Source organism: Scyliorhinus canicula, chromosome 3, assembly GCF_902713615.1.
Source record: "Scyliorhinus canicula chromosome 3, sScyCan1.1, whole genome shotgun sequence".
Lineage (NCBI taxonomy): Eukaryota > Metazoa > Chordata > Chondrichthyes > Carcharhiniformes > Scyliorhinidae > Scyliorhinus > Scyliorhinus canicula.
Window position 1 is genome coordinate 43033455 of NC_052148.1, and position 27970 is coordinate 43061424.

General features: G+C 43.9%; 3 protein-coding genes across 4 annotated transcripts in view; 1 reads left to right on the forward strand and 2 right to left on the reverse strand.

Moving 5' to 3' along the window:
• The window catches only part of nelfa (negative elongation factor complex member A), a 73621-nt gene extending 66114 nt beyond the window's left edge, over window positions 1–7507 (reverse strand). Inside the window, exon 1 of the mRNA XM_038793377.1 lies at window positions 7215–7507. Within this exon, the coding sequence (XP_038649305.1) occupies window positions 7215–7424 (210 nt within the window). The 5' untranslated portion in view covers window positions 7425–7507. The remainder of the gene's footprint in view (window positions 1–7214) is intronic.
• Window positions 7508–7780: 273 nt separating this feature from the next.
• c3h4orf48 (chromosome 3 C4orf48 homolog) lies at window positions 7781–12429 on the forward strand. The gene is made up of 3 exons (XM_038793378.1): window positions 7781–8111; window positions 9616–9704; window positions 11456–12429. Exons 1-3 carry the CDS (start codon window positions 8015–8017, stop codon window positions 11525–11527), a joined length of 258 nt encoding a protein of 85 aa, XP_038649306.1. The 5' UTR covers window positions 7781–8014; the 3' UTR covers window positions 11528–12429.
• A 5948-nt stretch (window positions 12430–18377) lies between these two features.
• pstpip2 (proline-serine-threonine phosphatase interacting protein 2) overlaps window positions 18378–27970 on the reverse strand; it is a 176989-nt gene continuing 167396 nt past the window's right edge. The window contains exons 13-15 of one of the 2 annotated variants that reach the window (XR_005460206.1): window positions 27039–27132; window positions 25995–26045; window positions 18378–21106 (exon numbers count right to left, since the gene is read on the reverse strand). Coding sequence is in view for 1 of the 2 variants with exons in the window: in XM_038793379.1 (XP_038649307.1) it covers window positions 25999–26045; window positions 27098–27132 (82 nt within the window). In the remaining variant the exon portion in view is untranslated. The remainder of the gene's footprint in view (window positions 21107–25994; window positions 26046–27038; window positions 27133–27970) is intronic. The other variant, XM_038793379.1, reaches the window with a different exon arrangement.

The window sequence follows — 27970 nt, forward strand, 5'->3', positions numbered from 1 at the left end:
GTGATTTGGCCGCCACAGCCTTCTGCGGCAAAGAGTTCCACAGATTCTCTGGCTGAAGAAATTCCTCCTCATCTCTGTTTTAAGGATCGTCCCTTTAGTCTGAGATGGTATCCTCTGGTTCGACGTTTTCCTACAATTCAAAACATCCTCTCCACGTCCACTCTATCAAGGCCTCGCAGTATCCTGTAAGTTCCAATAAGATCCCATCATCCTTCTAAACTCCAACGCGTACAGACCCAGAATCCTCAAATGTTCCTCATACGACAAGCTCTTCATTCCAGGGATCATTCTTGTGAACCTCCTCTGGACCCTTCCCAAGGCCAGCACATCCTTCCTTAGATACAGGGCCCAAAACTGCTCGCAATACTCCAAACGGGGTCTGACCAGAACCTTATACAGCCTCAGAAGTACATCCCTGGTCTTGTATTCTAGCCCCCTTAACATGAATGCTAACATTGCATTTGCCTTCTTAACTGCCGACTGAACCTGCACATTAACCTTACGAGAATCGGTGAACAAGGACTCCCAAGTCCCTTTGTGCTTTCTGTTTTCCGAAGCATTTCCTCATTTAGAAAATAGTCTACGCCTATGGTGTATGCCTACATTAGTCTATGCCTAAATTCCTCCTTCCAAACTGCATAACCTCACACTTTTCCACATTGTATTTCATTTGCCACTTCATTGCCCACCCTCCTAGCTTGTCCAAGTCCTTCTGCAGTCCTACCTGCTTCCTCAATACTGCCTGTCCCTCTACAGATCTTTGAATCATCTGCAAACTTAGCAACAGTGCCTTCAGTACTTTCTTCCAGATCATTAATGTATATTGTGAAAGGTTGTGGTCCCAGCACAGACCTGAGGCACACCACTAGTCACCAGCTGTCATCCTGAAAAAGACCCCCTTTATCCCCACTGTCTGCCTTCTGCCAGTCAGCCAATTCCTCTATCCATTTCCAGGATCTTAGCCTGAACACCAGAGCTCTTAACTTATTTAACAGTCTCCTATGCGGCACCTTGTCAAAGGCCTTCTGAAAATCTAAATAAATCATGGCCACTGGTTCTCATTTGTCTAACTTGCTTGTTACCTCCTCAAAGAACTCCAACAGGTTTGTCAGACACAACCTCCCTTGACAAAAGCCGTGCTGACTCAGTCCTATTTACCATGCACTTCCAAGTGCTTTGCGATCTCATCTTTAATAAAAAACTCTAAAATCTTACCAATCACCGAAGTCAGGCTAACCGCCCTATAATTTCCCATCTTCTGCCTCCCTCCCTTCTTAAAACAGTGGTGTTACATTAGCCACCTTCTGGTCCTCTAAATCCAGAATTGCCTGTTCCCGAGTAGATTCGGTCACAAGCTGCTCCAAAAAATCATCTCAGACATTCCACAAATTCCCTTTCTTGGGATCCACTACCAACCTGATTTTCCCAGTCCACCTGCATATTGAAGTTCCCCATGATTATTGTAATATTGCCTTTTTTACATGCCTTTTCTATCTCCTGATTTATTTTCTGCCCCACATCCCGACTACTGCTAGGGGGCCTGAACATAACTCCCATGAGGGCCTTTTTACCTTTGGGATTCCTCAACTCTACCCACAGAGATTTTATACCTTCTGATCCTATATCGCTTCCAATTTAACTTCATTCCTTACTAACAATGCAACCCTGCCCCCTTTTCCCATCTGCCTGTTCTTTTGATAGGAATTATATCCGTGGATATTTAGATCCCAGCCCTGACCCATTGCAGGCCACGTCTCTGTGATGCCCACAACATCGTACCGGCCAATTTCAATGTGCGCAACAAGCTCATTACCTTGTTCGTATATAGGTACAACACCCTCAATCCTGCATTGGCCACTCCCTTTCCACACTCTCCTCAGTCACTGTACCCTGTACGGTGGCCCTTTTTGATTTTTGACGATGGCTTCTCTGCCTTACACTTTCCCCTTACTGCTTTTATTTTTGGCTCCGTTTTACTTCGCTCCGACTTCCTGCATAGGTTTCCCATCCCCTGCCACATTAGTTTAAACCCTCCCCAACAGGACATTGGTTCCTGTCCCGCCCAGGTGCAGACCGTTCGGTTTGTACTGGTCCCACCTCCCCCAGAACCGGTTCTAATGCCCCAGGAATTTGAATCCCTCCCTCTTGCACCATTTCTTGAGCCACGCATTCATCCATTCTATCCTGACATTCCTACTCTGACTACTTTGTGCCACTGGTAGCAATCCTGAGATTACTACCTTTGAGGTCCTACTTTTTAGTTTAACTCCTAACTCCCTGAATTCAGCTTGTAGGGCCTCATCCTGCTTTTTAAAAACCTAGATTGTTGGTGCCTATGTGCACGACAGCTGGCTGGTCACCTTCCACCTCCCCACAGAATGTCCTGCAGTCGCTCCGAGCCATCCTTGACCCTTGCACCAGGAGGCAACATACCATTCTGGAGTCTCGATTGCATCTGCAGAACCGCCTGTCTATTCCCCTTACGATTGAGTTCCCTATCACTATAGCCTCGCCATTCTTCTTCCTGCCCTGCTGCGCAGCAGAGCCACCACAGTGCCATGAACCTGGCTTCTGCTGCCTTCCCCTGGCAATCCATCTCCCTCAACAAAGCGGATATCTGTTTTGCAGGAAGATGACCGCAGGGGACACCTGCACTGCCTTCCTACTCTTGCTCTGTCTTTTGGTCACCCATTTTCTATCTCCCTCAGTAATTTTCACATGCGGTGTGACCAACTCGCTAAATGTGCTATCCACGACGTCCTCAGCATCGCGGATGCTCCAAAGCGAGTCCATCTGCCGCTCCAGAGCCTTCAAGCGGTCTAATAGGAGCTGCAGCTGGACACACTTCTTGCACGTGAAATAGTCAGGGTCAGTAGACGTGTCCCTGAGCGGCCACATCGCGCACGAGGAGCATGACACGGGTCAGGGATTTCCTGCCATGTATAAACCTTAGGGTAACTTATACAACTACAATTCCAAAAACAAAGAAAAAATAAAAATAAATAGACAAATGAAAAGAAAAACTACTTACCAGGGATAAAAGCATCTCCTCCCCACCCAACTTCGAATTCCCACCTAACTTCAAATTCCTAAACTCACTCTTCACTGTGTCTCACTCTGGCTGTACCTGCTCTGGCTCATTGGGAGAACTCACTGGGAGTGAGTTAAAGTTGCTCTTTTCAAATTGGCCAGTCACCTCACGATCGACCACATAATTGCTGATCCCTGGCAGAGGAGAGATTAGAATACAGAGTTCTCTACAGTTTAGAGGAATGAGGTAATCTCAATTAAACTTACAAAATTCTTGCAGGACTTGACAGGGTGGATGCAGGAAGGCGGTTTCCCCTAGCTGCAGGGTCTAGAAACAGGGGACAGTTTCAGAATAAAAGGTAGGCCATTTAGGGCTGAATGAGGTGGACTTCTTCACTCAGAAGGTGATGAATCTTTAATATTCTCTATCCCAGAGAGCTGTGGAAGCTCATTCCATTAGTATATTCAAGAGAAAGATTTAAACAGTGATACTGTAGGGAAACGGTGCTAAGGTAGAAGAACAGCCATAATCCTGTCGAATGGCAGAGCAGACACAAGGGGCAGAACAGTCTCCTCCTGCTCCTACGATATCATAGGATCTACTGTGCAGAAGGAGGCCATTCAGTCCATGGAGTCTGCACTGGCTCTTGGGAAGAGCATCCTACCCAAGCCCACACCCCCATCCTAATCCCGTAACCTCACCCCACCTTTTTAGTCACTATTTAGCATGGGCAATCCACCTAATCTGCACATCTTTGGACTGTGGGAGGAAACCGGAGCACCCAAAGGAAACTCACGCAGACACGGGGAGAACATGCAGACTCCGCACGCACGGTGACCCAAGCCGGGAATCGAACCTGGGACCCTGGAGCTGCGAAGCAACTGTGCTAACCAATGTGCTACCCCATAGGGTAGGAGACAAGAACATAAGAAATAAGAGCATGAGGCAATAATCCTCCTTAAGTATTCTCCATCATTCAAACAGATCAACTCTGCTTTCCCACTCAAAGATGACGGTCCTCCCGAGATTCCTATTTGTATTTCAGTGTCTCCCCATCATTATTCCGCGGTCCTTTTTTAAGCGGGTCAACAGAGTGATCACGGGCTTTGCCTGGGCGGGCAAGACCCCGCGAGTAAGGAAGGTAATGCTTGAGCGGAGTCGGCAGAGGGCGGGCTGGTGCTGCCAAATTTCAGCAACTATTACTGGGCAGCTAATATAGCCATGATCAGGAAGTGGGTGGTGGGGGGAGGGTTCGGCATGGGTGCGTATGGAGGCAGCTTCATGTAAGGGCACCAGTTTAAGGGCGTTGTTAACTGCGCTTCTGCCGGCATGGTACTCCACCAGTCCAGTGGTGGTGGCAGCCCTGAGAGTTTGGGGCCAGTGGAGGCGGCATGTGGGAGCATCGGGTCTGGCCCCCAATAAGCACCGGATAATCACCGGTTTACCACAGGGAGTATGGATGGGGGTGACAGATATGGCAGATAGCAGGGATTGAGAGGATGGGGGATATTTTTACTGAGGGAAGCTTTTCGAGCAGGAGGGCGTTGGAGGAAAAGTTTGGGTTGGCGAGGGGAAACAAATTCAGGTATCTGCAGGTGGGGGACTTCCTTCGTAAACAGGTGTCAATGTCAACCTTCCCACACCGACCGCTAAAGAGTACTTTCCAGAGGATGGGTCGGAGAAGGGAGCGTCTAGGACATTTATAAGGAGCTTATGGGGTCGGAGGAGACGCAGACCGAGGAGCTGAAGCGCAAGTGGGAGGAGGAGCTGGGAGATGAGATAGAGGCTGTTCTATGGCAGACGCGTTGAGTAGAGTCAACACGTCTGCAACATGTGCCAGGCTCAGCCTGATACAATTTAAGGTTGTTCACCGGGCTCAAGTGACAGTGGTCCGGATGAGCAGATTCTTTGGGGTAGAGCACAGGTGCGCAAAATGTGCAGGAGGACCGGCGAACCACGTCCACATGATTTGGACATGTCCAAAGCGGAGGGGATTTTGGCAGGGGTTGGTGGACATTATGTCCAGTGTTAAAAACAAGGGTGGCGCTGAGTCCAGAGGTGGCGATTTTCAGGGTGTCAGAAGACCTGGGAGTCCAGGAGGAGAAAGAGACAGATGTTCTGGCCTTTGCTTCCCTGGTAGCCCGGAGACGGATACTATTAGCATGGAGGGACTCAAAGCCCCCGAGGTCAGAGACCTGGCTATCGGACATGGCTAGCTTTCTCCGGTTGGAGAAAATCAAGTTCGCCTTGAGAGGGTCACTGCTGGGGTTCGCCCAGAGGTGGCAACCGTTCGTCCACTTCTTTGCAGGCAATTAATCAGCAGACGGGGGGGGGGTACTTTATCTTAGAGTAGGGGTCAATAAGGGTGGGACCTGTCTGGGGCAGCACGGTAGCATGATGGTTAGCATAAATGCTTCACAGCTCCAGGGTCCCAGGTTCGTTCCCGGCTGGGTCACTGTCTGTGCGGAGTCTGCACGTCCTCCCCGAGTGTGTGGAGTGTGTGTGGGTTTCCTCCGGGTGCTCCGGTTTCCTCCCACAGTCCAAAGATGTGCGGGTTAGGTGGATTGGCCATGCTAAATTGCCCGTAGTGTCCTAATAAGTAAGGTTAAGGGGGGGTTGTTGGGTTACGGGTATAGGGTGGATACGTGGGTTTGAGTAGGGTGATCATTGCTCGGCACAACATCGAGGGCCGAAGGGCTGTTCTGTGCTGTTCTATGTTCTATGAGAGATAAATGGCTTTTGCACTATGTTGATGGTTTCATGTATATTGGTTTATTTTGTTGTTGTCACTATACCAAAATTACCTCAATAAAATGTTTATTTTTTTTTAAAAAAGCTCTCCCACCCTATTCCCATATCCCATGCTTTCCTTAGTGTCTAAAAATCTATCGATATCAGTCCTGGACACACAATGTAAGCACATCTTTTTGGGGTAGAAAGTACCAGAGATTCATAGAATTTACAGTGCAGAGGCCATTCAGCCCATTGAGTCTGCACTGGCCCTTGGAAAGATCACAATCCTTTAAGTGAAGAAACCTCTTATGTCAGTTTTAAATGGCCATTCCATTATCATGAGATTATAAACACTAATTTTAAACTCTCCAATTATGGGAAGCAGCCTTTCAGCATCTTCCTGTGAAGCCCCTTAAGAATGTTGTATGCTTCAATGAGATCTCTTCTCATTCTTCTAAATTGCAGATGATAACATTCTATATATCATTTGATGTTTTCAATTACTAATTTTAAAGTTGATCAATTCTGGGTCTCAAATTTTGTTTGAAAAACAGTCCAGTTGTTCAAAAGACAATTACTTGTCTCAGCGTAGCAACATGGAGTGGGATTTTCTTCACTTACATCAGAAACAAGTAAGAAGTCTTACAACACCAGGCTAAAGTCCAACAGGTTTGTTTCAAATCACTAGCTTTCAGAGCACTGCTCCTTACTCAGGTCATTCACCTGTGGAAGGTGCAGTGCTCCAAAAGCTAGTGATTTGAAACAAACCTGTTGGGACTTTAAGCTGGTGTTGTAAGACTTCTTACTGGGCTCACCCCAGTCCAACGGCAGCATCTCCACATCACCAGAAACAAGAACAGAAACCTCTTGAATACAGATTGCTTTGCAGTTGAAACTCCAAAAATCAAACCAAAATGTGCACCAAGTTCATTCTGATTCAGATAAGGCTGGGGCATGAAATGTTCTTTTATGTTCAAGTTAATTCAATAGGAGAGCACTGGTACTCTATTGCATACAGTGTTGTGTTACTTAAGCATTGTTATATTATGCCAACAGAGAAAATCCTCTAACTCTTTAAAAGAAAAAATGCAGCTTAGGTTTGGGGAAACTCTGCATAGGACCGCTAAGAATTTGCAGAAAACCGCTAAGGATGAGCTATTTTAAGTAGTTTTTAATAACTTAAATGAATTTTACTGCTTAATGTTAAATGCCTCCTCCAAGACTGTATACATGTATTAATACATCTTCCCCATAAATACATATAATAAAACTTTTTAAAAAGTGGATTCGTCCGGTTCTTAACACACACGTCTCGTATGGAGAAGGGGCGGTTATATTTAGTGATTTGACCTCATGTTTCATGTACTTCCTGGCGCGTTCTCTTCAGTTTCCCTTCCAGCCTCTGACACACATACACTCACACAGTGAGAGAGAAGCATAGGCGCCTCACCTCATCTACTGTTCGCTTGGGAAGGTGCAGGATACCCAACAGCAGTTTAAGCTTCACCGCCGACGAGAGGCCGTGAAAACACACTCGGATGTTGTCCACGACGTCCTTAGTGAGCAGCGAGGCGATACTGGGAGGCGCCCAGAGCTCGTCCGCTGAGCCGAGCTTGTTGTGCAGCCACAAGCCTGTGTCGCTCTCCCTCATGGACGCCATCTTGAAGAAGGAGATTTGAATGGCCGGGCATTAACCGGGACGACTAAAGCCTGTGCTGCGGGCCACACCCCCTTGGCAGCCAGGCCGCGCCCCTCGGCGCCAAGACCACACCCCCGCCCGCCGCCATGGCCGCGCCCCTCGCGCCCAGGCCACACCCCCTTCGCGGCCCCTGGCCGTGCCCTTCGCACCACGGCCGCGCCCCTCACACGCGGCCACACGCCCTGGCACCCAGGCCACGCCCCATCCCGTCGAACAGAGTACGGTCGGTCTGCTAGTTTGATTGACATGACGGCGTGTGGCCACGCCTCCTCGACCAGTCCGCCTCGCCAAATGGTGGGAGGCCCGCGTCAATCATACTCTTGCCGCCCACCTGGGGGGGAGGGGTTTGAGGGGCAGAAGCTCGCGCGGTTTAAAATTAATTTTTTGCTTCGGTTGGTTGATTTTGGCTCAGCTTAGTTCGGAGAACAAATTGTGTCTAGAATAAAATAAATAGCATTGAGCGAGTTCTTTATTTGACGAGGAATAAAATAAGGGAGAGTTTGCTGTCACCCCCTCCTCCATTGACGCACAGGCCCGTCGCCACCACCGCCATGATGGCCGCTGCTCCGCTATGTGTCCTCATCCTGCTCACTGCCGGGCTGTCAGCCGGAGCCATCAGCGAGTCTGGCACCGTCATCCCGGCTGAAAGTAAGTCCTGCTCCTTCCTCCCCCCACCCACCCACCCCACCAAACCCCGGGTATGAAGTCAGTCGAAAGACAAGGGTCGCTCCTGAGTGAAGCATAGAAGATGAGCAGCCTTGGCAGGGTGGATGTGGAGAGGATGTCTCCTCTTGTGGGAGCAGTGGGTAACTGGCCACAGAGGATGTTCCTGTTTTGACTGCCTTCTGAGACTGTGTTGAGTTGGATTAAAATAGATTACTCATGGCATGCATAGATGTGCTGAACTGGGTTAATTATAAAGTAGTTGAAATTTAATCATTAAAGCCACTGAATTAAGCCAATTTATTTGTTTGTATTAGATTTTCTTACATCACTTTGAACTGCCAACTCTTGACAATTTTAACGGGCGGCGCAGTGGCTAATAATAATCTTTATTAGTGTCACAAGTAGGTCACAAGTCAGGGGCTGGTTTAGCACCCAGGGCTAAATTGCTGGCTTTGAAAGCAGACCAAGGCAGGCCAGCAGCACGGTTCGATTTCTGTACCAGCCTCCCCGAACAGGCGTTGGAATGTGGCGACTAGGGGCTTTTCACAGTAACTTCATTTGAAGCCTACTCGTGACAATAAGTGATTTTCATTTTCATTGGTTTACATTAAGACTACAAGTAAATTACTGTGAAAATCCCCAAGTCACCACACGGAGCCTGTTCCGGGTACGCCAAGGGAGAGTTCAGAATAGCATTTATGCCTCATGGCGCTGAGGACCTGGGTTTGATCCCGCCTCCGGGTCACTGCCCGTGTGAAGTTTGCACATTCCCCCCCTGTCTGCGTGGGCCTCATCTCCAGGAATAGGAGAAATAAATAATAATATAATAATTGCTTATTGTCACAAATAAACTTCAATGAAGTTACTGTGAAAAGCCCCTCGTCGCCACATTCCGGCACCTGTTCGGGGAGGCTGGAACGGGAATTGAACCCACACTGCTGGTCTTGTTCTGCATTACAAGCCCACTGTGCTAAACCAGCACCTAAAGGTTGAGCTCCTGCCAACTTTTGAGTATGAGCTGTCCTAATTTGAGTTTAATTTTACAGTGTGATTATTTTAACTTGTGGTGCAATAAATGTACATTAGTGTTGGCTAGGGTAATCTGTGAAATAGTTAAATCAAGGCATAGGGTGGGATTTACCGACCACCCCATCCTGTGTTTTTCGGCAGGGGAAACGGCCCGGCAACGGGATTACCAGTCCCGCCGTTGTCAATGGGATTTCCTGTTGCCAGCACCCCTCGCCGCTGGGAAACCCGTAAACTGGCGTGGGACCCGAATTTACTGCTGGCGTGAACAGCTGGTAAATTCCACCCGTTTTATTTGTTTTTTAATTTGAAAAGCATTGTAATCAAATTCTACTGTAAATGTGTGATGGAAAGTGTGATGACTTTTATTTATTAGCTTGTCCTGTTAACAGTGGCAACTGCAAGTTTTAAGATATATTGTTTGGAGTTGAGGTTAGCTGCTTTTATGTTTCTTCCACAGGTCGCCCCTGTGTTGACTGTCATGCTTTTGAATTCATGCAGAGAGCATTACAGGACTTGAAAAGGACTGCAAATAACCTAAACACTCGGGTAAATATGCATTCCTCACTACAATCAGTTGATAAAATAAATTATAGCTGTACAGATTAAAATAGCTAACGCTAGGAGCAAAACAAAATGCATTCTTTGTTTATTATACATGATGTTGTGCTGCAAAACTGGTCTACAACTTTAAGAAAAAGTGTAACCTTTCTGAAGTACTGAAAAAAGCACGATGCATGGCATTGCCACTGTACACAAATTGATAATTTTATTGCAATATAACTCCATGAGATTATCTGAACTCCCTGTATGGTGTTGCAGTTTGAATAAGGTTAACAAAATGTGGGCAAACAATGTGAAGAGTCCTATTGACCACACAAAAGGGGATTTGGCCCATAGTTGTGGACATAGTGATGGATATTCCTAAGGCCAAGCTACTTTAAGTATATTATGTTTATGATCAGTGTCCCTAGTATTCTCATTATTTTCATCAGTATTCATAGCTAGTGTAAGGAATCCATGAAAGAATAGGTATTTATTTTTATGTTGCACTCATTTTCATGTTGCATTCATCAGGATATTTGCAAGAATCTAATGCAAGGGGAATCAACAAATTTATACTGTATGAGAAGAGAATGCCGATTGCCGAATGGCAAATGGAGGTGTTGCCATGGAGAGTGCACCGGTTAATGGTGACTGACTGTTAACTGCCAATCATTGTTTAAAATTTAAACCAGGCAGCTTGACTCTGGTCAAGGCATTGTACGGAGGAATGAACCAGTGAATGGCTATCAATTATTTTGCTTAGCTGAAATAAGCACAATGTGTGTACATGTTCTTTCTGTCTGCAAAGCACAGGGTCCTATTTATCAATACATAGTTTTCAAAACATACACATGTACTACACTGCAAACCCAACTGACAATCTTAAATTGGTTGTCAGTGTACTTTTTGGTACATAATTATATCTAATGTTGGACACTAGTTGAGTTTTGCAAGCACAGCTGGTTAGGTGTGGCCTGTACTTTGCCTGTTGCAAACGGCAGAAAGGGCATGCTGTTTGATACAATCCATCAATCTTTGGGATGTATGGCCTACCTAACTGACATTACACTGGCACCCAAATTCATATACCAATTACTCATTTGTGTGATAGGCAGAATATGTTTTTGGCTTGGTGGTAGCATCCTGTTACTAGTGAATATCACTCGTGTTGCTTCTGCACAGTAGCAATGTGAAACAGCTAGCTTCAGCTATTCAATTTTTTGAGATACCTTGCCCTTCCAGGGTAATCTGAGATAGAATGTGTGGTTTGAGGGCTGAAAGTGATAGCCTTGGGCCCATTCATGAGTTTTTGCAATATACAATGCAAAATAATCAGATTGGGGTAGCCATTATACCCCGGGATGTTTTTGATATACCCTATTTCAGCATAAAGCTTGCATGGTGAGCAAATGGCAGGGGCCCTCTTTGAGGTTGCCGATAAGGCCCATCTGATTCCGTGTGGAACTGTAAGAATCTCAGCATATATATATTGACCAGTGTATTTCCTTCTATTTCTTCGATCTTTTAAATCTTCAAATTAACTTTTGTGTGCACGTAGAAAAAAAATGCGTGAGCTACATAAATGTAATCCAAACTGTAGCCAAATGCTTAGACTCCAGTCAAATCCTAATATACAGAAATATAAAGAGATTCTTTTGGATGGGAAGGAGAATTTACATTTTGCATATGTTTGTGTTTTGTGTAAAATTTTGAAAGGTAGTCGCATGTCACATTGATATCATCTCTATTTACAGACTGATGATCTGCTGCTGAGAGTGGAAAAGCGGGCATTATGTGACTGCCTGTCTTCCAACCTGTTGGCCTGATGAATCAGAGATGGACCATGATACTTTGCTCAGAGCATAGTCCTATGAATGATGTGACACAAGTGAAATGTGTCTCAAGCACTTGAGATGAGAATGTGTTTTTGCTGGTGATACACAAAGCTAACTATTCACAATGAAATGTTAAATGTGTTTCAGTGGACTTTTCTTTTTAAATAAAGGGACATAAATTATTTGATTTACGAAGCCACTGTTATTTGGAATAATCTTTCTAAACCACATTGTTCTGGTGTCAGTGTTGCTGTTTTCAAAAGTTTCCTAAAGACTTTTTTCATTCACCATTCCTTCAATTTCTCCTTCCCTGCCTCCCATTCCTCCGACCACAGTCAATATTTTCAAATCTACTCACCCACCCACCCCCACTTTTTCTGTTTGCTAAATTAATTGAGATGTTTCAATGTAAGGAACCTATATAAACATGACTACCGTAAGTTTTATTTTGCATGTCACCATCATTTGTTTGCACTTTAATTTATCCTGCACCTAATGAGAAAGCATGAAATGTGATGTAATGAATCGGTTTACTATTGTATAATTTTTATAACCTATTTCTAAACTTCTTACAGGGATAGGGTAGGGAAATGGAGTTGAAGTACAAGATTAGCTGTGATCCTATTGAATTGCAACGTAAGTTTGAGGGGCCAAGAGGCATACTCCTGTTTCTTCTAAGACTCCATTATGTTCAATTGTTGGCGAATAGAATGTCATATTTAGCTGTAGATAATGTGATATTGTGCAAGGTTGACAATTAGTTTTATTAACATTTATTTGATATGTATTGACGTGTTGATCCTTAAAGTGTAACTTATTTAACAATTTAAATATGCATGATACAGTTACCATTTTTATTTGTTACATTGAATTAAAATTGTATTCAAAAAGAAGCAGGTATTTATTTTGTGGTATTTTATTCATTACTTTATTTCTGTTCGGCAGCCCCAGTGATTCAAATCCCACCACTATGAAATTTTAATTCGATTTTTTTTAAAAATCTGGAATTAAAAGTGTAATGATGATCATGAAACCATTGCTGACCCCCTCTTCGGGGGGGGGGGGGTTTAAACTAATTTGTCAGGGGGCTGGGAAAACGAGCTGTAGTCCAGAAGCCAGTGTTGAGAGTAGTGAGGTGCTGAGGAGGGTATCAAGGTCGCAGGAGCGTACCGGCAGACTTAAAAGGTGTGTTGAAGTGTGTCTACTTCAATGCAAGGAGCATCCGGAATAAGGTAGGTGAACTTGGAGCATGGATTGGTACTTGGGACTACGATGTTGTGGCCATTACGGAGACATGGTTAGAACAGGGACAGGAATGGTTGTTGGGAGTTCCGGGGTATAGATGTTTCAGTAAGAGGTACTGGGTAATGAACCGGGCCAAGTGTTAGATTTGTTTGTGGGAGAGCACTTTGGAGATAGTGACCACAGTTCGGTGTCTTTCACTATTGCAATGGAGAGGGATAGGGCCATACGGCAGGGCAAGGTTTATAATTGGGGGAGGGGTAATTATGATGCGATTAGGCAAGAATTACAGAGCATAAGATGGGAACAGAAACTGTCAGGGAAAGGCACAAATGAAAAGTGGAGCTTGTTCAAGGAACAAATGCTGTGTCCTTGATAGGTAAGTCCCTGTCAGGCAGGGAGGAATTGGCCGTGTGAGGGAACCATGGTTCACAAAAGAGGTTGAATGTCTTGTCAAGAGGAAAAAGGAAGAGTGTGTAAGGATGAGAAAACAAGGTTCAGTTGGGTCGCTTGAGGGTTACAAGGTAGCAAGGAATGAGCATAAAAAAGGGCTTAGGAGAGCTAGGAGGGGGCATGAGAAGTTCTTGGTGGGTCGGATCAAGGAAAACCCCAAGGCTTTTTACTATTATGTGAGAAATAAAATAATGACCAGGGTGAGGTTAGGGCCGGTCAAGGACAGTAGCGGGAACTTGTGTTTGGAGTCAGAAGAAATAGGAGAAGCGTTGAATGAATACTTCAGTGTTCACCAAGGAGAGGGGCCATGTTTTTGAGGATGTGTGTGATACAGGCGGGTAGGCTGGAGGAGGTAGATGTTCTGAGGAAGGATGTATTAGCAATTTTGAAAAACCTTAGGGTCGACAAGTCCCCTGGGCCAGATTGGATATATCCAAGGATTCTTTCTGAGGCAAGAGATGAGATTGCAGAGCCTTTGGCTTTGATCTTTGGGTCCTCACTGTCCACGGGAATAGTGCCAGAGGACTGGAGAGTGGTGAATGTTGTTCCTCTGTTCAAGAAAGGATACTTTCTTTTTAATAAACATACTTTCATTATTTATTTTATTCATGTTTCAGAAGAAGAATCCAAATCAATCAGGAAAGAAATTTTACACGTATTGGCTGGCTTCTCATCCCATAAGACAATGGTTTACACCATGGTTATTAATATCATTAAGCATTGCCTTGTGCCCCACTCCATAATGTGGTCTCTACTGCATTTGTAGTAACAAAAGGCAGTGGGCTGCGAAGATGCGGAATTTGCTGACTGATGTTTTCTCCGTACTTCACAGCCAGCTGAGCTTTTTGTTACTGCTCATCTCTTCCAATGCCCTTCTAAATAATCAGCCATCAGAGGTCAAGGGCATCGGCTGCTGCCTCCTAGTTGTGAGTGTCAATGTCCACTATCTTATTTTGAATGCAGATGACTGTAGTGGAAGTGTGGACGCCCAGAGTACTGTGACCCAGTGACAGGTTCAATGTAAAAAAGATTTTGGGGTATATGGCCATCATTCATCCAATGAATGTGGCCAAACCAGCACGGACATCGTTGGCTAAATGTATGCTGATAGAATTAGCATGCTTCAGGACCTCTTAAGAGTTTGTGACGGCCAAGAGATACCAAGGATGTGTCAGACAGCAAAAGTGGAAACTGTTCAGCCTTTTCTGCCTAGCATATGTTGTCCAGCTCCTGCTGCTGCAGAGGAATGTGCTGAGGATACAGGCTTGGTAGAATCAGTTTATGAAAATATGAAATAGAAGCAGAAGTAGGCCATTTGGCCCCTTGAACCTGCTTCACTATTCAATAAGATCATGCCTGATCTGTTTGTGGTTCTAGTTCCATTTCCCATCTACCCCCATAACCTTTCGATTCCCATTCCCAACAAGAATCTATATACCTCGACCTTAAAAATATGGTCTTAGATCCATTCTTCTCCCTTTCAAACTAGATGTAAAATTTAATCATGGAATCATAGAAATCCTACAGTGCAGAAGGAGGCCATTCAGCTCATCAAGTTTGAACCAACCCTCTGAAAGAGCACCCTACTTAGATCCACTCCCACCACCCTATCCTTTTTAGACACCAAGGGGCAATTTAGCATGGCCAATCCACCTAACCTGCACCTAATCTTTGGACTGTGGGAGGAAACCTGAGCACCCGGGGGAAACCCACACAGACACGGGGAGAATGTGCAAACTTCACACGGTGACCCATGGCTGGGATTGAACCTGGGTCCCTGGCACTGTGAGGCAGTAGTGCTAACCACTGCCACTGTGACACCAGTCACATATTGTGGTTGTTGCAACTAGGGATGTCTTTACTCTGAGGTCATTAATTAATCCTCTCACATTATACAATACTAAGTCTAATATAACCTGCTCTCTGGTTTGTCCCAGAATGTGCTGCTCTAAGAAACTACTTGAAAGCATTCTATAAACATCCAGGCTACTCCTACCCAGTATTGGTGCCAATGTCTAATGAACCAGAACCCACTTCTCCTGCACCAGTCTGAGCCACGTATTCACTTCTCTGCCCTTATGTATTTCATGCCAATTTTTATGTGGCTCAAGTAATAATACAGATTATAACTTTTGAGGTTGTGCTTTTCACTTTAGTGCCCGACTCCTCATACTCTCTACGCAGAGCCTCTTTAGAAGTTCTGCCTTTGTTGTTGGTACCTACATGGACCTAGACAACTGGATCCTTCCCCCTCCCATTGCAAGGTTATCTCCAGTCCTGAGCAGTTGTCCCGAAAGCTGGCACTGAGCATGGCAACACAGCCTGTGACTGTTGTAATCATTGCAGTTACCCTTGTTGTTTTCTCAGTCATTGCTGGATTACACCCTTCAGGTCTGAACAATGGATTAAATTGGTCACCGAATTACAACATCAGCACAGCTCTCCATATTGTTACTGGAATATCTAAACACTTAGAGACATGATTCCCATAGGTACTCATACCTAGTGTTGTTCTAATGCAGAATTATGAGCCAACACTAATTATTAGGCCCCATTCTTCTTAAATCATTCACACAACTGTTCATGAAAATGGAATTTCATTCGTGTTGCCTGCCTCAAATACAACCAAAGAATCTTGCAACAGGAGGCAGTCGTTTGGCCTTGCGTATTGTGACTTGCAGACATGAGGTTGAAGGCTGAATGCCACTGCATTGTAATTATATGTAAATAAACATTGCAGTTATTATTAACTAACTGGCGAATGGGACAGTGAATCACAAACCCATTTTAAAAGCTATCTTACATAGTCACGCAGTCAAGATCTAGGCACGAGAATCCAACAATAAAACACGTGCAATTGCTTTCCTCCAAAAGTTTAATTACAATCTAAATTAAATACAAGCAGTTAATTATTTTGGTTGTGCAGTACAGTATTATCCAGCCGCCAAGTCGCAAGCAATAAAAACAACATTTGGTATGTAGTAAAAATCAGAATTGATAATCTACCAAAACCCTTCACAAAATAAATAATAGGTAAGCTTAGCCAGCAAGTTAATTAAAACAAATGCAACAAGAAAATAATGAAGGAACATTCATTGTAGTTGTGGTTCATGAGTTATTAGTATTTGACTACACCCCCTTACCCAGCCCGGCCCAATTCGGGCTCCAGTGCTACAATTCACACTGGCTGACTCCTAATACCTAATGCCAGTGTCACCCACTTGAGCTATAAACTCAAGACCTGTCAGTGACACGTCAAATCCCGAGAACGAAAATTTAAAAGAAGAATGGCAATCCCAATACGAGCAGACAGTTAAAATTCCAAACTCAAGTAGAAATGTCAAGCATCAGGAATCACTGGAGAATAAATGTGTGGTGTAGCACGTTAGAATCGTGACAGTCCACGTAGTCACTAGCTTCTTACTGCAGTGTGAACCATATATTAACGTGATTCTTTCATGTGGCGCATTGTGTTTCTGAGAAACTCTGACCAACTGATACACTTTAGAAGAGTCATATGGACTCAAAACGTTAACTCTGTTTCTCTCTCCACAGATGCTTCCAGAACTGCTGCGTTTGCCCAGCATTTTCTGTTTTATATTTCAGATTTCCAGGATCTGCAGTATTTTGCTTTTATGGTGCACTGTTCTGTTCTACTTCCTCTCACTCTTACCCCTAACATTTGAAGAATTTTACTCTGCAAAGCAGAAGAGAACTTTGTAAATAAAATAAGATGGTTGTAGTTAATAGGTTTCACATTAATCCCTAAAGGTACTCTAACTCTAAGTGACCAGCTGTGCTGCAGGGAAAGGAGTACAGACGGCAGGGCTGTGACTATTTTCATACCTATTTCGTATCATTACCTTCTTTTTGTTTTCAATGATGCAGTGAATTATTTAATTGCAATTTGCTTATTTTTATATTTCACAGTTGTAGAATTTTTGATTAAATAATTCAAGAATGTTCCTGTCTTGATCAGTTGGAAGCATTCATGCTTCTCGAGGCAGTTGTATGTGGGTTCAATCCCCATGAACTCGTAATCCAGGCTAACACTCCAGTGTAGCACTGAAGAAGGTACTGCATTGTGAGAGTTGCCTTCTTTTGAGTGAGATGTTAAACTGAGGGCCTGTCAGGTGGCATGGAGGTCTAGTGGTTAGCACTGCTGCCTCCCGCCGCCGAGGACCCGGTTCGATCCCGGCCCCCCGGTCATTGTTCATGTGGAGTTTACACATTCTTCATGTGTTTGCATGGGTCTCACCCCCACAACCCAAAGATGTGCAGCATAGGTGGATTGGCTAAATTGCCCCATAATTGGAATAATAAAAAAATAAAAAACTGAGGGCCTGTCTGCGCTCTTGGTTCCCATGATCCTATTTGAAGAATAGTAAGGGAATTTTCCCCAGTGTCCTGTCCAACATTGAATGACCCTTGACTAACATCGCTACGACAGAATATCTGGTCAATTATTTCATTGATTTTTGGGGAATTGGTTACCACATATTCATATTACAACACTTCCAATTATCTGTAATGCACATTCGGACTGCCAAGATTGTGAAAGGTGTTTCATAAAAGGAAGTCTTTCCTTCAATTTATCCATAAGAATATGATGGGGCATCCTTTAAGCTGTGTGCTGTTTTATATGTCGTCAGTGCTTTGGAATCTGTCCTGCAATGTGATGAGGACTGGCAGTGCCAGAGCACTGGGAGCAACAAGTACAGCTCAAAGCAGTTCGGTACTGGATGCACCTAGGGCAGAATGTTAGGGCCGGTGCAGTAGAGGTATCGCCCGCCCAGAAGCTAAGGATGCATGGAGTTAACCTGCTCCACACCAGCCTTCCCCGTTGTGTGAGGAGCCCGCCCTCAGGAGTGACTATCCAATAGGATTGGCTGGCAGTTCTATCAGTCCTGGCAGTGCCAAGACAGCATTGTGGGCACTGCTGGGACTGGAACCAGGAATAAGAAGGAGGCCCAATGGATCCCAGGTAACAGGCAATGAGGGTTTGGGCAGTTTAAGGAAGTCGGAGGAGTGTGGGGGGGGGGGGGGGGGGGGGGGGGGGGGAGACGTATTTAATTAAACAGGCGAACCACAAAGGGCCCCTCAAACGTAATACCCTCCTTCCTTTCTAGCCTCTGAAAAATATATATTTTTTAACAAGTGTCCTGTCTATGCCAATGACAACCATTTTATGGTATGGCCAGTGTATTATCGGGGTCAATTGGCTTGGCTAGTACCTCATATTAATCGAAATGTGGAAGGTGGGCTGCCAATTTCAGCCCCCCAACCCTCATATTACGGGGTGAGTTTGCGGGTAGGTGAGAAGTTGTTTGAACTGTTTAAAATTACGTATGGTTTTGGTAAGGAAACACTTTTCTGGGCAGCACGGTGATGCAGTGGTTAGCACTGCTGCCGCATGGCACCCTAGGACCCAGGTTCAATCCCGGCCTCGGGTCACTGTCCGTGTGGAGTTTACACATTCTCCCCGTGTCTGCGTGGGTCTCCCTCCCACAACCCAAAGATGTGCAGGGTAGGTGGATTGGCCACGCTAAGTTGCTCCTTAATTGGGGGGAAAGAATTTAAAAAGGAAAGAAGATTTTTTTTTAAAAAGAAACACTTTTCATTGGCAGGAGGGTTAATAATCAGTGGGGGAATATGAGATCTCTTTCCCGCAATAAATTCTTATGATTTGGATTGCACTGCCTCCAAGGATAGTGGAAGCAGATTCAACACTACCTTTCACAGAAGGGGGCTGGATATACACATGAAAAGAAAAAAATTGCAGGACCAAAGGGAAACAACAGGGGACTGGGATTAACTAAATATATCTTTTCAAAGAGCTGGCATAGGCATGATGGTTGAATGGTCTGCTCCTGTGCCATACGATTCTATTCATCTTTTATTTTCTTTGACAATTACAGAACTCCCACATTTACGGTTGCGATGATGCACGCAAAAGCCTTTTTTTATTTAAAACCTACCCCTCTACTTTATTGATTTTCTCTCACTACCCTTGTAAAAGTGTTCCTCCCTCACTGGGGTGTTGTTTCACAGTGTAAGTTGTGATCACATGGATTGCAAGGCTGTTCAGCCATGAACAGCAATGCAGTTTGAGTCTGGATTCACGACTCATCAGTGAGATGCCTCAGAGGAGTCACGGGATAGTGAGGAATTGTGCACAATCTTTCTCTCCTGAGCCCAATGGTGCGGAGGTCAATTATTAAAATCCCAACAGTGCAAAGGAGGCCGTTCAGCCCGTCGAGTGTGCACAACCCTCCAAACGAGCAGTCTACCTAGGTTCACTCCCCCAGTCACCCTGCCCTATCCCTGTAACCTATGCACATCCCTGGACACTGAGGGGCAATTTAGCATAGCCAATCAGCGTAACCTGCACATCTTTGGACTGTGGCAGGAAACCCCCGCATTCACGGGGAGATGTACAAACTCCACACAGACAAGGCCGGATTTTAACCCTTGGCGCTGTGAGGCAGCAGTGCTAACCACTGCACTGCCCAAAATCTGGGCTAAAAGCAGCCAACTTGTCACAGACAAGAGCTTGAACCTGGGACTTCACTGGATCAGTCAACTAGACTCTGGATAAGGGAGCTTCTCCGGATGAGAACACAACTAGAGAAGACACCATCATCCCATCTATCCATTCTGGGTTGTGCAGTCGGACAGTACACATGGCAATGGATTAGTGATGCAGAAACCATGCGTCCCACCAAGTTGTGCAACTGAATTCAATACACATATTAATTCATGGGCAAGAATCAGGAAATAACCTTGAAAACTGTTGGACTTCCATGAAACCGAAGAAGTTCATTCACGTCTTTCAGAAAAGAGACCCTACCTACTTGAGCTGATGTGACTTTAGTCCCATAATACGTGGCTGATTCTGAAATGATCTAGCAAGCTGTATGTGAGAAATTGTACAGAAAGGGAATTGGAAATATAAAAAAAAGTAATAGTAACCCAACCAGCCGGTGACAAGCTAATCAAGAAACGGAACTGCAACAGTGACTAGGTTACCAGAGGAATCATGACTTGTTACATAAACCCAAACAGTATTTGCAATAGTTCCAGAGTTCTATGTGTGTTTCCTATGCCATTCAGTAAGATCGTACAAAATACCAAAAACCTTACAGCTTTCAAAACTCTGCCACGATACTACTTACAGTGAATACCATGCATCTACATTCCTGAAACAGTGCTAAGAATATAATGGTACAGAATCCAATCTGCACTGGATCAAGTGTCAGTAGGGGAGCATTTAGGGGACAGCAATCATTGTATCATAAGGTTTAGGTTTGCTGGTCAAGAAAAAGACAAGAAACAATCTAGAGTAAGACTAATTAACTGTGTTGGCAGGATTATTCAACTGTTGACCAGGAACCGTGGCTGATGTTCCTCTTCTTAGCCCAGGAAGATGGAAACCTTTGTGCCTTTAATTCCACTCCACGTGAGACTAGCCAGCATGATGGATTGGAGATTTATCGACTCCCTCCTTGTTTGCATGCCTCAGTTACTTAGATTTAAACAGCTGAGCCATCAGGCAAGCATGTCTTTGTACAGTTAGCCATACAGTTTGACACAAGGGGGGAAAGAACGAAACCAATGTTCAAATCATAATTCCATCCTCGTACCGATTGTGATCGCAACAGAATTTGATATCATTGATGTGTCAATATGACAGAGGAATATAAAAATGAAAATATATTAATTCTGGCAACAATAACCATATTCCTGGTGATCGACATGTATGCCACAGTCTTCAAGTTAACTTCCGTTCCTCGATGAAGAGTGTCTACTGCCTCAACATTGTAGAGTATCCAATGGTGTTTCTGCTGCCGAGATCTGATCTCCGAGATCTCCAGTCTGTGGGTATAAGTAATCGAGATTGAATAACTGAAATTAAGATGTTACATCAGTAACTGGTAACGTTACACAACTAACATGAAGTTTTGTTCGATTCTAGGCAGAACCAGCTACAAATTTCAGAGTTTGAGCTAGTTGAAAGATTTGGCTACACATAAGATTAGCCACATTGAAGAGCCAAACACGAGAGGGATAAAGGAATAGAAGATTATACTGATGAAGTCAGTTGAGAGGAGGCTCATTTACAGCATAAACACCAGCACAAACTCGTTGGAGTGGTTGTTTCTATTCTGTAGGTTTACTAGCTATGTTCTTGGGTTGAGAAGCTTAGTCAATTGGACCTATAATATCTGGAGTTTAGAACAATGACAGATGATCTTATTGAAGCATACTAGATACTGGGTTAGCACTGCGGTCTCACGGCGCCGAGATCCCAGGTTCGATCCCGGCTCTGGGTCAGTGTGTGTGGAGTTTACACATTCTCCCCGTGTTTGCGTGGGTTTCATCCCCACAACCCAAAAATGTGCAAACTAGGTAGATTGGCCACGCGAAATTGCCCCTTAATTGGAAAAAATGAATTGGGTACTCTAAATTTAAAAAATAAATACAAGGTACTGCAAAGGGTGTTTCCCCTGGCTGGGAATCTGGACTACAGGGGTACAGTCTCAGGTTATGGGAATGATCATTTCAAGCTGAAGTGAAGAGACATTTCTGCACTCAAAGGGTTATGAATCTTTGAAAATCTCTGTACAAGAGAGTTGTGGATGTTCCATCGTTGAATATATTTAAGGCTGGGATGGACAGATTTTTGGTCTCTCAGGGAATTAAGGGGTGTGCAAAGTGGGCATGAAAGTGGAGTTGAAGCCAAAGATCAGCCATGATCGTGTTGAATGGTGGAACGGGCTTGAGGAGCCATATGAGCTACTCGTGCTCCTATCTTGATGCAAATGTTGGCTGGAGTCTATGTTTCCCCAGGGATCCCTTACAAATTGATGTTTTGGGATTTCCTAAGTTTGCTGATAATAACTATAGTAACTTACAATAATAATAATTTACACTTTTGCACCTCCAGATTTGACTCTCCTGGCTGGCCTCCCACACTACATAAACTTGAGCAAACAGAAACATCTTTTCTACATCTATCTTATAAAATCCTTTAATAATCTTGAAGACCTTAGGTTTTTTATATTTGTTCATGGCACGAGGGCTTCGCTGGCTCGGCCTATATTGCCCATTCCGAATTGCCCTTGGGAAGTTGGTGATGAGCTGCCTTCTTGAACCACTTCAGTCCATGTTGTGTAGGTACACCCACAGTGCTGTTAGGAAGGGATATCAAGGAGTTTGACCCAACAACAGTGAAGGAACAGCAATATAATTCCAAGTCAGGATAGTGTGTGACTTGGAGAATGTTTATTGTGTTGTGTAGAGTGCCAGTCAAGTGGGTTGCTTTATCCTAGATAGTGTTGAGCTTCTCGAGTGTTGTTGGAGCTGCATTCATCCAGGCAAGTGGAGAGTATTCCATCACACCATTGACTTGGGTCTTGTAGATGGTGGACAGACTTTGAGGAGACAGGAAGTGAGTTACTCTCCACAAAAATCCCGCCTGCTCTTGAATCCACAAAACTATTCTAATTTCTAGAGAAAAAAAGCACCAAGACTATTCAGCCTTTCCCAATATTATACCCTTTCACTTCTGATATAATTCGAGTAAATATTCTTGTGCTTTCTCCTGGGCCATGATATCCTTCATATAAAGTGTAGAGCAGAACTATGCATGACACCCCAAGTGACAGTACTATGAAAAAATGAGAGGGATTAGGTAATTCTCAGTTAGTTTCAAGATGTTAAGATAACTAGAACTGAATAGCAAAGTGTAACATAATGTATGAACAACTTGCAACAGAAGATCTCAAGGTTCCAAAAAGTACACCCTTAAAAAGCCACAGAGCAAAGATCTGTACCAAACATATGACATTGGATTCCAGCATATCTGTTGAGATGGAAAAGAACAGAGCGACTACTGATATCCAAAGTAAGGAGGAAAGCAATAAAAATAGTGACATCTGGCATTAGATGGTGCAGGCGAAGGAGAGGATGACTTAAACAAGTTAGTTTTAGTGACAACTGGAAAGAATAGAAAGCTGAGTAGACCCAGACTGGTTTCATTAGAAAGGCGGAGGTTGGGGCAGCACGGCGGCACAGTGATTAGCACTGCTGCCTCATGGCACCGAGGTCCCAGGTTCGATTCCGGCTTTGGTTCACTGTCCGTGAGGAGCTTGCACGTTCTCTCTGTGTTTGCGTGGGTTTCATCCCCACAATCCATAATTAATTATTATTATCATGTGCAGGGTAGGTGGATTGGTCATCCTAAATTGCCCCTTAATTGGAAAAAATGAATTGGCACTCTAAATTTATTTTAAAAAGACGGAGGATGAGGTCTACAAGATTATGAGGGGCATGTATAGAGTGGATGGGCAGGCACTGTTTCCCAGGGTGGAGGGATCAGTTACCAGTGGGCATAGGTTTAAGGTACGTAAGGCATAGTTTAGAGATGCACGAGGCAGGTTTTTTTACGCAGAGGGTGGCGAGTGTCTGGAACGTGTTGCCAGGGAGGTTGTGGAAACAGATACATTAATGGCATTCAAAAGGCATCTTGTCAAACACATGGACAGGATGGATATAGAGGGATTCGGCACAAGGAAGTGCTGAGGGTTTTGTCAAAGGTTAGTATCATGACCGGTACAGGCTTGGAGGACCGAAGCGCCTGTTCCTTTGCTGTATTGTTCTTTCTTCTTCAAATGGCGGGGCTCTGCCCGGTAACAGGTGGTGATTTGATATCATCCATCTGGAATGATTTTTCAGAGCCACGAGGTTCCATTTAGTTTCACTTTTGATTCTGGCAGTGGAGATAAAAGTTCCAGCTGAATCCTCTACAGAAAACTGCTGCTAAGCCTCTTCAAAAACGATCCAGCATACTCTCCAATAAGCCTGTGGATGTTGGATTTCTGAAAACAGGGCCTGAAGGCAGGTCATGAACTGAGAGAAAAGTCTGATGAAACAGGGACTTTGTTTGTCCAGGAAAATTGTGAGTACAGGCTGCAAAACAAGGACTGTGATTTCCAAGCTTACTTAGAGAAAGTCTGCAAGGGACCATCGTTTGAAGCTGTAATGACCTCCAATTAGCATTATTGGTTGGCCAATTGGAGTATGAGCTCCCTCAATGATAGCTCAATGATAGAGAGAGAGACAAGTTACAATAGCAGTTTGGTACTTATTAATATTTAACCAACTGTATCTGCTGCGTATTTCACCGATAATCTTGTTAAATATAAATTGTGTTTCAACTTACAAATCTGGTGACTGTAATTATTGGGTAACCAAGAGCTAAGGACTTCAGGAATTTATATAAAAGTTATTGGTTAAGTCACTTGTGTTGTGAATCCGGGGCACATGGGGCTGGAATTGACCGTGTACCTGCCCAGGTTGGTATAACAATTTGCTATCCAGTCAATATAATAATTTGTTTAGATTTTCAAAAGGCACTTAGTAAAATTCCTTGTGAGCATTTTAAATGAAATTAAGGCCCGTTGAATTAATATTTAATGAACGTTCCGAATAGAAACCGCTTTGATATTAGAAAACGAGAAGTAAAAATGGATAAGTTCCTTCTAAGGACAATTAATAGCACAGTGATGTCCAATGGAAAATGATGACTAACCACAGATCTGGCTGTGGCAACACTATAATTGCTGCATGTGGTTAGAATAAATACCTTACACTCATTCTAGGTAAATGTTCCTCACGGGTGCAGTTACTTAATAAACATCTACTACCATTCAGTGTGAATCTTTGTGGCCTTCCTTTAACTCCAAAGTTTGAAATTCTGAATTGAATCCATCAGAGAGAAAACATCTAAATGCAATTTGCAGGTTCATAGCCCAGCAGTTACGAGCTGTACTTTAATTATTAAAAAAAAAAAAAATTTTTTTTTTTTAAAAGTTTAGAGTATCCAATTATTTTTTTTCCAATTAAGAGGGCAATTTAGCGTGGCCAATCCACCTACCCTGCACATCTTTGGGTTTGGGGGTGAGCCCCATGCAGACACGAGGAGAATGTACAAACTCTATATGGACAGTGCCCCAGGGCCAGGATCGAACCCAGACCCCTGGCGCTGTGGGGCAGCAGTGCTAACCACTGTTCCACCTTGCGCCCACTACGAGCGGTACTTTGATGTCAGAAAGACTGGTGAGAATGTTGCTGTGCGCAATGAAACAGACTTTTGCCAATTACATGTCCATTAAAAGGAGTGAAGTAATGGTAACCCTTGCTTTCTTCTGCTGGCCTGCAGAGGTTATTCCAATTGGCCAAATAGTCATGGCTGACAGCTCTCTCTCGGTGATCAGGGATGCTGATGTTTCATGGTGTTGAAGTCTGATGTTTTCACTTGCACACTCTGCTTTTTGAATAACCATCTTGCCAAAAGAGTTAACGTACACACACAAATAACAATGTGAATGTGGTTGTTGAGATCACATACCCAACAACAGCGACTTGAAGTTAGTTATTTACGAACCAAAATACAACTCGTCACATCTGGATTCCCACTTAGCCACACATGGGTCATGACTAATATATTGGACAACACTGCTCGTGCAGTTCCACAGATTCTGTTCATGCTTGATCCCTATCCAGTGACTCCTGCTGGTAAATATTGCCGAGATAGCGATTGACCTCAGCTGATTCCCTCATTATTTAACAGGCTGTTGATGCTTATTGATTGGACTCACATTAAGATCAATGATTTGGCAGAAAGAAACAAACAGTGGTTGCTACCATAGGGAAGAGAGAGAAAAAAATCAGAGAAAACAGGAACATTTGATATACTTACACTGCTAATTGTAGCGAATAAAACTGTAATTATTTTCTCCAACTGAAGCATCTGCGGTAAGAGAATAAGCAAAGACATTGAATCATCTCCTGTCTGAGGAAATAAAGCAACACTAAAGGCAAAACATGTGGACTCAGAAACAAAAGGAAAATATGGCAGATACTGGAAATCTGAAATAAAAACAAAAATCACATAGCAGGTCAAGGAGCATCTATGGAGAGAGGAAAACAGGTGACATTTCTGTTGGTTGACCTGTAACATTAACTCTCTCCAAAGATGGTGACCATGCAAGTTTTGGCAGCATCTTCTGAGTTTAGTTGTAGTCTCTTAATTAATTACATCTCTCTACAATCATTTAAGAAGTACTGAAACAACACAATGCCATACTTCCATGGAATGGAAATGGTACAGCTGGGAGTGTGGTATCAACACTTTAATCATAAAGAAAGCTGTTGAAAAATTGTCAGCATAATGCAGGCCAAATCATTCCAGCAGGTTTTGCCAGTTTCTTACTCCTGTAGATGGAATGCTCCTATTTTTATACATTTTGAGAATCCAATTCTTTTTTTTCCAATTAAGGGGCAATTTAGCTTGGCCAATCCACCTACCCTGCACATCTTTGGGTTGTGGAGTTGAGACCCATGCAAACATGGGGAGAATGTGCAAACTCCACACGGACAGTGACCCGGGGCTTGGATTGAACACTGGTCCTCAGTGCCGTGAGGCAGCAGTGCTAACCACTGCACCACCGTGCCGCCCCGGAATGCTCCAATTACTAGCGGATCTCTTGCAGTCCTCTCGGCATTTTATTTCCTGGTCAAAATCTACAGCTAAACTGATAACACACACGTTTATAAAATGGCCACCACCTATGTCAACAGCAAGAGGTGGTCCAGGAATCTCATGCTGTCAGTTGTACATTATGTTAACAATATTTCAACAGCATTCTTTACAATTCTAGTTTTCTTACCACATCTTCAACATCAGACCCAATACCAAAATAATAAGGTAGAAAGCGGAAGCCGAAACTGAATATCTAAATACCTGTTGAAGGCTCGGTCTTTAATATGATTTATGAATTATATGTAAGGCTGGCTACTTACATGCTGTATTGTCAGGGCTTGGCAGAGGCATACGTCTGAAGGAAAGAAACAAAGATTGTAAGTTATTTACCTTCCAGAAGCAGAAAATATTCAGCCCTAAGTAACTTTGGAATAATGAGCCAATGGTATCAATTCGTTGCTCCAGTGTTAATTAGCTAGATGTCACTATAACTGAATGAGGAAATGAAGACTATACCTACACGCCTGTTGCTTTCAGTTCTTTTACTCAAACTTCCAATTACGCTTTGGTTTTCTGCATTTTTGACCAACTTCCCATCATTAAAGATCTGAGACCAACTTCCTATCATTACAGGTTATAGAGTCATAGAAGTTTACAGCATGAAAACAGGCCCTTCGGCTCAGCTTGTCCATGCCGCCCAGTTTTTACCACTAAATTAGTCTCAATTGCCCGCATTTGGCCCATATCCCTCTATACCCAGCTTACCCATATTACTATCTAAACGCTTTTGAAAGACAAGTAGTAGCCTCGACTACTGCCTCTGGTAGCTCGTTCCAGTCACTCACCACCCTCTGTGTGAAATAATTGCCCCTCTGGACCCTTTTGTATCTCTCCCCTCTCACCTTAAACCTATGCCCTCCAGTTTTAGACTCCTGTACCTTTGAGAAAAGATGTTGACTATATACCTTATCTATGCCCTTCATTATTTTATAGGCCTCTAGAAGATCATCCCCAAGTCTCCTATACTCCAGGGAAAAAAGTCCCAGTCTATCCAGCCTCTCCTTATAACTCAGACCATCAGGTCCAGTTAGCATCCTCGTAAATCTTTTCTGCATTCTTTCTAGTTTAATAATATATTTTCTATAATAGGGTGACCAGAACCATACACAGCATTCCAAGCGTGGCCTTACTAA